The sequence below is a fragment of the Takifugu rubripes genome, chromosome 13, assembly GCF_901000725.2.
Source record: "Takifugu rubripes chromosome 13, fTakRub1.2, whole genome shotgun sequence".
NCBI classification, from domain to species: domain Eukaryota; kingdom Metazoa; phylum Chordata; class Actinopteri; order Tetraodontiformes; family Tetraodontidae; genus Takifugu; species Takifugu rubripes.
Genome location: NC_042297.1, coordinates 21345820 through 21357989, shown reverse-complemented (window position 1 = coordinate 21357989; position 12170 = coordinate 21345820). Strand labels below are relative to the sequence as shown.

At 48.1% G+C, this 12170-nt stretch overlaps 1 protein-coding gene and 1 long non-coding RNA gene across 2 annotated transcripts in view; one reads left to right on the top strand and one right to left on the bottom strand.

Annotated features, from left to right (window-relative positions):
- Positions 1-12170, top strand: part of LOC105419477 (CUB and sushi domain-containing protein 1) — a 284673-nt gene that overhangs the window by 130828 nt on the left and 141675 nt on the right. Inside the window, 2 exon segments of the mRNA XM_074084929.1 lie at positions 3703-3897; positions 4371-4578. Of these exon segments, the coding sequence (XP_073941030.1) occupies positions 3703-3897; positions 4371-4578 (403 nt within the window).
- LOC115251917 (uncharacterized) overlaps positions 11925-12170 on the bottom strand; it is a 1304-nt gene continuing 1058 nt past the window's right edge. Inside the window, exon 3 of the long non-coding RNA XR_003890404.1 lies at positions 11925-12170. This exon is cut by the window's right edge and continues 68 nt beyond it. This is a non-coding gene — a long non-coding RNA (uncharacterized lncRNA).

Sequence of the window (12170 nt, the reverse complement as noted above, 5' to 3'; positions counted from 1 at the left end):
GACCCAGAGGTTGTGCGGCCAAGTGCTGCTTGCTCCTCTGAACACTGGGTTGCTCATGTGGTTCCACCCACAGCTGCTGTGTGCAGATTGAATTGCGCTATTGCTAACATTTGTTGTAGCATCCCTGGCCTGCTTTAAACGTGGTTCAGCAGATCAGATTACACGTGACTGTAAAAAGAATATTTAAGTGAATGTGGTTCCTCCGTTGGAGCTGGTCAGGAGCCATTGGGATATCTGGTTATTTCCCATGAATCAGCAGGTATTCCAGAGCAGCCGTGAGGGCGCTGGAGCGTCCCATTAGCTCTAGGGCCTCGCTATCTTTCCTGCAGTGACAACAGCATGTCAAGAATCACCGATTAAAGGAGCATGGCGACTGCGGTTTGGTAATACAGGCACACCGGGGGAACTGAGCAGAGCTGTTAATGGCTTATAGATTAGCGCTGAGAGATGGCGTCAGTGTGGATGGCCTCTCAGCAGAGCTGTGCAGGGAAAATGATTATTTTGAAGTTAAAATGCTATAGGTGACCAAATAAAGCTAAAGCTAGCCCGACATCCACACCACAGCATTCCTTCTGCTGTGCACCGACCACGACCTGCAGCGGGAGATATGAAGCTAATGGCGTTCACTCAGTGACCTACACACTTCCTCCCTTTAGCCAACGTGCTGAATATGGTGGAACATATGAAAAGTAAACTTTAAGAGAAGTCAAAGCAGATTTTAAATCACCAAACTGGGAGCCAAACTAGATTACAGAAATAATTCCACGAAAAAAGCAAAGCGAACCCATCTGCCAACATTTTAATCACTCTAAAAGACGTTTCCTCCCCAAACTAATTTCAAATGCTAACAGCTGTCCAAATCCCTGTTTGGCGATACGTTGACACGTTCTGACATTTGCACTGGTTCCGCTTGGTTCCGTCTGCAGCCCCTGGAAAACAAACACAAAGTTAATGGTGTTTTTTTGCCAGGTACGAGGAGCTGCTTTGACAACACATCTGGCGTTTTTGCTCCTGTGATTTAAGCTCGCAGCACATTGGAAGCGTGCGTGATCACGGAGGATGTTCACGCTGCTGGTGCTCTCAGGGAGGAGTTCGTGGGGCTCCTTTTCCCTCCTTTTCCATTTTGTTGGAGCAGCTTTTTGGACGAGTCTCACAATAGTCTCAGCACATTTCATGTTGGAACTGGACATCAACATTGAACTTATGTTGAAATGATAAATGTAGAGAATATTCACTGGGATCTTTGTGTTGAAGTGACAGTTTGTCTCGATCCGACAGTAACTCCTTTAACCTAGTCTCAGGAACGCGTGCGCGCTTTACTAACCTTAAACCTTAAACAAGATTTTTGCTGTGAGCTCTTCTGTAACGACTTGATTAAAGGAGCATTCCGATTTAAATACAGTAAATAAGCAAAATTTGGAATAATTGGATGACAATTCTGCAGCCTGGGTTCCTGCAGAAGACACAAGGAGATCAGCCTTAGAAGAGGACGCAGCCCCACGCTGCTAATACACCAGATTAGTGATTTCATGAACAACTCTCTCATCTGCCGGGATCTTTGACTGCTTGATTCCTTCTGGCGCTCCAGTTTTCCTCTGTCAGCCTTCATTTGTTCTTGGCCTCCTAACTCCGTCTCTGTCCCTCTATTATCTATTCCTCTTTCACTTTATTCTATTACTGTCAGCCCTTAGCCCCAGTCTCATCAGCTTGGCCCTGTTAACTGCCTGCATCACGCTTAACCCGTTGCCCTTGCTTAGAGTTTCCATAGCAACACGGTGACCTGTCCTATAGCTGAGGGCTCATGTCACAGGAGGAGTGTCATCAGTTACTGCCTTTGGAAATATTAACGCACGCCCCTTTTTCTTTTATTACCAACAGAACAAATTCCGTATGTTGCACTTGGGGTTTGGAAAGTTTGTTTACTGCATAATGAGCTTTAATGAGACTGGCTGTTTTCTGATTGACACGAAACCTTAATTATATTTTGTCCTGAAACTCCTAAAGATTAAAGTAATGAATAAATGCAAAAAGAAAAAGAGACTCATTTACTATTTAAAAGCACTCGGTTACACAGTGTTAGTTAGCGTTTCCATCATGTGGAACCTTCTCGGATGGAGCTTCCAGTAGATGCCACTCGTGCATCTACTGCCACGTCCTTTCAAAAGTATTTACTTCCTTTTGTAATGCATACATTACATCTCAGTGCATGTTCTTGATGACACCTTACTAATCATAACCCCAAAAATGGTGGAAACGTCAGCAGGAATTATTTAATGAGCTGTGAGTCTAGAAATTAGTTCCAAAATGGCAGTAGGAGAACAATGCTAATCCACCATCGCATTAGAGCAACCGTTCAAACCTATAGGACCTGTAGGACCATATGCATATTTTCCTTTTGCTTTCTTTCGTGGCTCTGCCTTCAGCCCATGTTCTTGTTCAGTAAAGCAGGCTGTGTCTGCACAGAGGCCAGGTGAGTGTGAGGAACCGGCCTCTGATGCATGACTTTATACAACCCAAATAATGAGTCAATTAGGGGAAATTGGACATGTTTTGGCCGAGCTGTAATTAGTTAACCTCTCCTTCCCTGTCTCTCCAGAGTCCTCATCTTGGCTTTCCTCTCTTACCTATCGCGTTTCCTCCATTATTCTTCAACTAATCCAGTCTTTCTCTCTCTTCCTTCCCCTCCATTCCTCTCTCTTTGTCACACTCGCCTCCTCTGCCTCGCTGTCCTAGTTCTCAGGGTCTCCTGGTGAAGCTTTTGTCTAATTACCATGCTAGCATTTAATGGGAACAGCGTACACAAACACAGCATTTGGCTGTCTGAATACATCCCAACCACACGCACACACACACAACGCGCCGTGCACGTGCACAGAAGGCCAGACAACCTGGCCATTTGGACACGCATTACATGAGCATATTACACACCAAACATGTTAACATGCTCCAGTTACACAAATACACAGCAGGGAGCGTTTACAGGCCGTGGAATCGGCCCCGACGTCCTCGCTCCGTTGCCGATGTCCGTTTGTGGAGCCTGTTGGCTGCTGTCATGCATTCTAGCTGCACTTTAGACCTGCGACAAAAACACAGGCACGGCGGCGGGTGAGGAACATCTCACGCCGTTGCTCGGCTGCTGTTCCGTCTTCCGCAGAGAGGTTTGGGCTCCGGCCGGGAGCAGCAAAAGGAACTCTAAACGGTCTATTTCTTCTCTTACTGTACATTCCTGTGAGCTCATGGGTGGTGACGGGCAAGTGCCCCTGCGTGTTTTGGGATATTGGCCTCCTTCAGACGGGGATGGTGTTTAGCTTTCTTGGGAAGTGTCAGCATGGATCGTCCACCTCTGCAGTCCTGTGTGCGTCCGTGCATTAGAGCAGGTTGCAGCTATTTAGTGATGCATTTTTAATGCTGATTTCAAGGTTTTACAGTCTGCATAAATCATGAAGAATTTAAATAAACTCAAATGGAAGGTGTGTTTGATGACTGGTTATGACAGTAATAACTGGAGCAAGGCGCGCCTCCCGGGACTCTACCTCTGTCTGCGTGGAATTGGGAAGAACAATATGAGTCGGAATGCTCTCGTTTTCTGCTTCCCACCAGCACGGCAGGCTTGGCTGCGTGGAACCGGATAGAAAAGGCCGTTTGTTTTAATGCGTTAACTCCTGCGCTCATAATAGTTCTGTCTCTTTTCTGATTTCTCAGTCCTGCCCAGCCACACATGCGGCACCCCTGGTCTCATTCCAAACGGGGTCAGTCACGGCTCACGATACAACATCGGAGACAAGATCCGATACAACTGTGAATCCGGGTTTGTGCTGGAAGGTCACAGTATTCTCACCTGCATTGTATCACCTGGCAGTGGAGCACAGTGGGACTTCCCCTCACCATTTTGTCGAGGTAAGAAGGCCTCCTCCGCAACTCTCATTTTGTTGGGGTCATGAGAATTTAAGGACCTTAAGAAGAGGTCTCGAACCGAAGTGGGATGGGAAAACCTGGCATGTTGATTAATGAAGCAGATGGAGCCTGAAATCTGCGGGCAAAGCCCTTCAGATGCTTCATTAGTGCACGGGTAAAGCAGATAAGTCCATGTGTAATGAATGAACAGCTCCTTTCGGACTTGAGCTTAATGGGATACGTTTAAATTGAATATTTGACTTTATTATTACAACTTCCTTCCATGTGACGCTTCTCTCGTCGCATGTCTCTTATTAGGTTGTTTAGTAGTTTATGACTGAAAAGAGAATGTTGAGCAGAGCAGAATTAGTGCACAGGAGCATTTATTTAACATTGTACTCCAGTAATATGCTATGCTAATTGGACGGGGTTTTCTGTTCGTTATGTTTTTAATGATTTGTCCTTGTTTTTCCCAGCGGAGGGAGCGTGTGGTGGCACGTTACGAGGCACCGCCGGCTCCATCAGCAGCCCCGGATATCCTGCAGAGTACGACAACAACCTGGACTGCACGTGGTCCGTCCTGTCCGAACCCGGAGACACCATTGCTCTCGTCTTCAACGACTTCCTGTTGGAAGACAAGTACGACTTTCTTGAAATCAGCGGGACAGAAGCTCCAAGTATTTGGTGAGATGCAGCTCACGCATGAGCCACAGCTGCGTTGACACAGACTGCCACATAAATCGATAGCCACCACCTACTTAAGTGACTGATTGATTAGCCGCCCAGTAGGTCTGTTGATACTCCTGATCTATTTGAGTTCTACAAGGGGAGGAGGAAATTACAGGCTTTGCTCAGGGTGAAAATTGCCACTCTGCTGCACCAAAACAGAGTTTGGAGTTTACATTCAGAGTGTTTCCCTCTTTCTGAATGTTTCACATTAAAGTCTGAGCAGTGTTTTCCCCGGGCTGTGATGAGGAACATGATGGTTAAGCATACGGGCCTGTCACTCAAGTTATGGAGGACAGTTCTAGATGGGGGGGGGCTCTACCCCCCAACACAAATGCCTAAGAGGCAGGTCCCAGCAGGAAGGATAGGATAAGGATAAAAGACTTTATTGATCCCACATCGGGGAAATTGCACGTTACAGCGGTAGCCCGTGGTGAACAATACAGAAAAGTACTAAAATAAAAATAAAAGACTCTTATGTTATGTACATTGCTATGTACATTGTACAGTATATACAGACATTATAAAAAATGATGTACAGGAGGAGTGTCGGACAGTGTGAAGACAAAAAAAAAGGTGCAAATGAGATGTGCAAATAAGACCTTCCAGAGGTAGTTAGGGTTAGCTAGTGCAAACATGCCAACCCTGGGTTATTGGTGCTACATTAAGAGTTGTGAATATTGTACATTCTGACGGCCGTTGGGATGAATGACCTGACCCTGACCCTGACCCTGACCCTAACCCTGACCCTGACCCTGACCCTAACCCTAACCCTGACCCTGACCCTGACCCTAACCCTAACCCTGACCCTGACCCTAACCCTGACCCTAACCCTGACCCTGACCCTGACCCTAACCCTGACCCTGACCCTGACCCTAACCCTAACCCTGACCCTGACCCTAACCCTAACCCTGACCCTGACCCTAACCCTGACCCTGACCCTGACCCTGACCCTAACCCTGACCCTGACCCTAACCCTAACCCTGACCCTAACCCTAACCCTGACCCTGACCCTAACCCTAACCCTAACCCTAACCCTGGGTTATTGGTGCTACATTAAGAGTTGTGAATATTGTACATTCTGACGGCCGTTGGGATGAATGACCTGACCCTGACCCTGACCCTGACCCTAACCCTAACCCTGACCCTGACCCTGACCCTAACCCTGACCCTGACCCTGACCCTAACCCTGACCCTGACCCTGACCCTGACCCTAACCCTGACCCTGACCCTAACCCTAACCCTGACCCTAACCCTAACCCTGACCCTGACCCTGACCCTAACCCTAACCCTGACCCTGACCCTGACCCTAACCCTGACCCTGACCCTGACCCTAACCCTGACCCTGACCCTGACCCTGACCCTAACCCTGACCCTGACCCTAACCCTAACCCTGACCCTAACCCTAACCCTGACCCTGACCCTGACCCTAACCCTAACCCTGACCCTGACCCTAACCCTAACCCTGACCCTGACCCTGACCCTAACCCTAACCCTGACCCTGACCCTGACCCCGACCCTGACCCTGACCCTGACCCTAACCCTAACCCTGACCCTGACCCTGACCCTGACCCTTTTACACCGTGGGTGTAACAGTCTGCTGCTGAAGGAGCAGCTTAAGGCCCCCACAGTCTCGTGTAGGGGTGAGAGGGGGTGTCCAGGATTGATGTCAGCTTGGCCAACATCCTCCTCTCGCAACCGGAACCTACAGCCTCTGACCTGTCCTCCAGTTCAAGGTTGATTTAATGGTTGCTAATCAAATGGTTATTGATTGTTTATTTCCTGCTATTAACGACTGATCAAAGGTTTTCACAGCAGCGCTCAGGTGACCTCTGTCATATCTGAAGGGCGCTTCTGCTAACTGCACTGTGACTAAGTTAATGAATAAATCTAACCCATCAGAACATCAGAGCACTTTATTGGCAGATATCACCGACTCGGCATAATCGCAGCGAAGCCCGCGCCCGTAATAATCTCTAGTCCAACCCAGCGTGAAGCGTCAGGCCCGGCCAGGCTGCGGGTTTCACCAGCTGCAACCTAAGCCAACTGCTATTTAGTTTATGGAATCTCATTTCCATGGCGTCATGCTGTACATGTCATTGGTTGTATGCAGCCGTACCTCTGGAAGCTGTTTTTAAATGGACCAACCCAGTGGAGACAGCTTCAGACCCCAGAGCAAAGTGGATGTGCATCATTTCACCACAAAGCAAAGAAGGGAGACGTGATGCAGCTCCCACATTAGCACGCTGGCTACATGCACAAACATGGCGGCCACGTTACTGACAGCAACACTAATAAAGGAAAGGAAAGTGAGCATTCGCATTGTTTCTCTTTCATCGGTGCTCCGTGTCCCGAGGGAGCGTTGAACCTGTGACATTGTGATGACGGATGTCTGTGCAGTGGCACGTGTGCATGGGATGAGATCATGTGACTCACAAGACGCGATGCATTATAACCACAACCAGACAAATTTGGGAACTAATCTCTGGGGATCAGTTATACCTGGAAAATATGATTCCTAAGATGTCTTCATAAATCGCTATCACTGAGGGAAACCGTTTTCTTTTGCCCCGTCTTTGACACATTTACACTGTCGTCCATGTGCTGAAAGTGCTTCATGATTGAGGCCCAACCGGCGTGAGAAGAAAATAGCAGCAGATGGAAACAAAAGGGAGGGAGAATAATGACACATTTAGTCCTGTCACCAGCAGAGCGCTACGCATCAGCCAGGGCACTCACACGTACCATTTATCTGTGTGTGTGTGTGTGTGTGTGTGTGTGGCTTCTGTCAGGGTCTATAGAAACTATCAAGAGCTCACACAGAGAGCTACTTAAGACCTGACATGCTCACACAAGCGCACATTTCAATTACAATCTGAGGACTCTCATTGATATATACCGTACATTCTGTAGCCCCCCATCCCACACACACACACACACACACACACACAAAAACTACCACAACACAACAGCTTAACCTCAACTTTAATCAGAATCAAACACTCACCGTGACCCTTAAAAAGCCCTCAGAATCTTTAAGATCCAGTCGAAATGTTCTCACTTCCCAAACAATATTGTGGACCTTAGTATGTAGCATGTACAAGAATACACACACACACACACTCTCTCACACACACACACACACACACACACTCACACACACTCTCACACACACACACACACACACACACACACACACACTCACTCACACACACCTACATACATACACAGCCACATCCAACACCATCTTGTCAGTCTGGATCTGGAAGTCCCACAGGATCTTGGCCTGCTTGTTCTCCAGCACTTTCGGAGGTGTCTCCCACCTGGTCCCTGGGACCTCCAGCCCATACTCAGATGTTCCTGTCCACTGTGCCAGCCACCTGGTTATGCCGTTCCATGTGTGCCCTGCCTGCCAGCATCTTGCACCCTGCTGTGATGTGCTAGACTGTCTCAGGGGCATCTCCACACAGTCTGCACCTGGGGTCTGGTCTGGTATGGTAGACCCTGGTCTGGTCTGGTAGACCCTGGCCTGGTCTGGTCTGGTCTGGTCTGGCCTGGTCTGGTCTAGTCTGGTAGACCCTGGTCTGGTCTGGTCTGGTCTGGTCTGGTATGGTAGACCCTGGTCTGGTCTGGTCTAGTCTGGTAGACCCTGGTCTGGTCTGGTCTGGTGGACCCTGGTCTGGTCTGGTCTGGTCTGGTAGACCCTGGTCTGGTCTGGTCTAGTCTGGTAGACCCTGGTCTGGTCTGGCCTGGTCTGGTCTAGTCTGGTAGACCCTAGCCTGGTCTGGTCTAGTCTGGTAGACCCTGGTCTGGTCTGGTCTGGTGGACCCTGGTCTGGTCTGGTCTGGTCTGGTAGACCCTGGTCTGGTCTGGTCTGGTCTGGTCTGGTATGGTAGACCCTGGTCTGGTCTGGTCTAGTCTGGTAGACCCTGGTCTGGTCTGGTCTGGTGGACCCTGGTCTGGTCTGGTCTGGTCTGGTAGACCCTGGTCTGGTCTGGTCTAGTCTGGTAGACCCTGGTCTGGTCTGGCCTGGTCTGGTCTAGTCTGGTAGACCCTAGCCTGGTCTGGTCTAGTCTGGTAGACCCTGGTCTGGTCTGGTCTGGTGGACCCTGGTCTGGTCTGGTCTGGTCTGGTAGACCCTGGTCTGGTCTGGTCTGGTCTGGTAGACCCTGGTCTGGTCTGGTCTGGTCTGGTCTGGTGGACCCTGGTCTGGTCTGGTCTGGTGGACCCTGGTCTGGTCTGGTCTGGTCTGGTAGACCCTGGTCTGGTCTGGTCTGGTCTGGTAGACCCTGGTCTGGTCTGGTCTGGTCTGGTCTGGTCTGGTGGACCCTGGTCTGGTCTGGTCTGGTCTGGTCTGGTGGACCCTGGCCTCTATTGCTCTGGTGCTCAGGGCCAGTTCTTGTGCAGCCATGATTAGTGCCTCTGTGCTCTCTTCCAGCCCGGCCTTTGTCAGCCACTGGTAGGTTTTCTTGATATCAGCCACTTCCTCAATTTGTCGGTGGTACATTCCATGCATGGGCTGATGCTTCCATGATAGCCCCTCAGGTTCCTCCTCCTTGCTGGGCTTTTGTTGCCTGAGGCATTCACTCAGCAGTGGGTCAGTGGGGGCCATCTTCTTGATGTATTCTTGAAGCCTTGTTGTTTCCTCTTGGACAGTAGTTCAGACACTAACCCTAACCATTACTAGTCCTCGGCCCCTTCCTTTCACTCTGTGTTCAGCCTCAGGACACTGGACTTAGGGTGAAACCCTCGTGCATGGTGAGGGGCTTCCTGCTCTTGATGTCAGTGGCTTGTATCTCTTCCAGTGGCCAGGGTATTATGGCAGCAGGGTATCTGATTACTGGCAGGACGTAGGTGTTTATGGCCTGGATCTTGTGCTTACCATCCAGCTGACCTTTCAGGACCTGTCTTAACCTCTGCAGGTATTTGGCTGTGGCTGACCTCCTAGCTGCCTCCTCATGGTCACCATTTGCCTGCAGGATCCCCAGGTATTTGTAACTGTCCTGCACATCTGTGATGTTCCCTTCAGGTAGTTCAACCCCATCAGTTGCGATCACCTTTCCCCTTCTAGATATCATCCGCCCACATTTGTCTAGCCCGAATGACATCCCGATGTCCTTGCTGTAGATCCTAGTGAGGTGGATCAGAGAGTCGATGCTCGTTCTTGGCATACAGCTTGATGTCGTCCATGTAGAGGAGGTGGCTGATGGTTGTTCCACTTTGGAACTGGTACCCAAAGCCACTCTTGGTGATGATCTGGCTGAGGGGGTTTAGGCCTATGCAGAACAGCAGGGGGGACAGAGCATCTCCTGGGTCCTGGGCGACTGCCCTGTTGACCTGGCGTTGTTGCCTATGTCTATGTGTGTGTGTGTGTGTGTGTGTGTGTGTGTGTGTGTGTGCATTTGAAAAGGCATTTCATCAAAACATAAAGTTCATCAACGAAGACAAATAGCATCAGAGATATGTTTATTTATTCCTGATTGGCTCCTTAAAAGCCTCCACTATGTTACGTTATCACCATGAAACGATGATCTGATTGTTGTCTATATAACCCTCAGACATCATTTGTGATGCATTTTCCATTTGACCATATAGATATGGTAAACATACAATTAATACTTTAATACTATTACGTTTAACAGGAGTTTCTTTCATTTTAGGTGACTTTAGAAAGAAAAGAAAAGGAAACATCAGTGCGAACATTGAAAAGACACAACAGTAAATGAGGCAGCTTCTGAAGGCCACAAAGCCAAGTTTCCCCAGAGAGGGTTAGCAGAAGATTGGCGTTAGCAGATGATTGGCGTTAGCAGATGATTGGCGTTAGCAGAAGATTGGCGTTAGCAGATGATTGGCGTTAGCAGATGATTGGCGTTAGCAGATGAGTGGCGCTAGCAGATGATTGGCGCTAGCAGATGATTGGCGTTTCCACTGAGCCATGTGGGCAGGTCATTGTGAGCGTGACTGACAGCTGACAGGACCACTGTGACGGAGTCTTCCTGTTTACCTGCGCCTCCTTCTGATTGGCTGTCTCAAAAGTAATTTCCTGTTCCATGTTCCTGTCTGCTTGCAGGCAGCCCCAATGTCACGTTGACTCGCTGTCACACATGCACGCACGCACGCACGCACGCACTAATCTTAATTATTATGTTTTTGTACAAACGTCTTTCTTTTTGCGCAGCTTTAAGGTCAGCAACAGCAAACATGTTTTCAGTTCTGATCTTCCTGATGATGCTGGCTGATGATCAGTGGAACGTCGGGAGTAACGAGTAAGAGACGATGTCAGTGGAGCAGATTCGCTCCCAAAGATGGGCAGTTGTAATTAGCCCTGTGGGCATTTGTGTGCCTGCTGTTTCTAATCCAATGACTTTATCAAAGTGGCTTATCGGCTCACAGCGGCTTCGCCCTGTGTGCTGTTTGGGGAGGTAATTGCTCCTGGTTTTGATGATCCACAATGGCCACGTTTTACAACCTAGCATGATTTTACGAATGTGGGAAACAAATAATCTCATCATAAATCTGCATTCAATTACTTTTGCCTTTTGGTATTCACCTAGCCGTGTTCAATATTGTACCTCAGACACCTCAGAATCGATACTAAAGAATCATCTCCTGTTTTTAATCATCTCACTGGACATTAATGCAGCTGGAAAGTGTCTTTCTGGGTCGCCTAGACGATATAATATGCAACATTTCAGTGATTTTAGTTTCCCACCAATTTTGACGCAGAATGAATTATCACTTGAATAGAATTAGACATTTTATTTAATTATAAATGTGATACCTTAAAATATGACCCATTCATTCTTTCAATAATCTTTAAAAAGGCAGATTGTTCGTGCTTTTCCTTCCCAACTTTTCTCTTTTCATGCCTGCTGCCTTTTATTGGCTCTTCCTCCTTCTGGCCTCGTCTCCTGCGTTTCTTTAGAACAATAATACGTAAAGCCCAGATGTCACTTCATTCACCCAAATGAATTCTCTGTCTTCTGCAGGCCATTAAACCCAAAGAGCGTGGCTAAGTGCAATTAAAATCATATTTTGCTCCATATTGCGGGCTACATTGATTTTAACCCGGTTTCCGATGCTGCAAACTGACAAATTGGCTGTAATTCATCATCGCTGTGATAGTCAGTGATTTTAATGAGGAGTGGCTTTGTGATGCCTGAAACAGGGATGGGTCCTAATGATAAACCTTCTCTATCTTCTCTTCCTGTGTGTGTCAGACATCAAACTAATGAGGCAGATTTTAGCCGTGATTAATCCTGAAATGCCTCTATTATACATTAACTTCCACAAGACATAAAATTCCAGAGTATGTTTAATTATTGTTCATACACAGACTGTAAAAGGGTTCCCACATAGTATCAGTCGGTTCATCTCTAATGTGAATCACCCACAGTTCTCAGCACAGCGCCGCACCCTTAATGAACACAAACCACATTCAGTTTACAGTAATGATTGATAATGTGTCCTTCTAAAAACAAATCAATAGACTTGGACATATTGTGATTACACGGCACCCGCTGCCGCTGACGGTTCGGGTCTGCTGCACT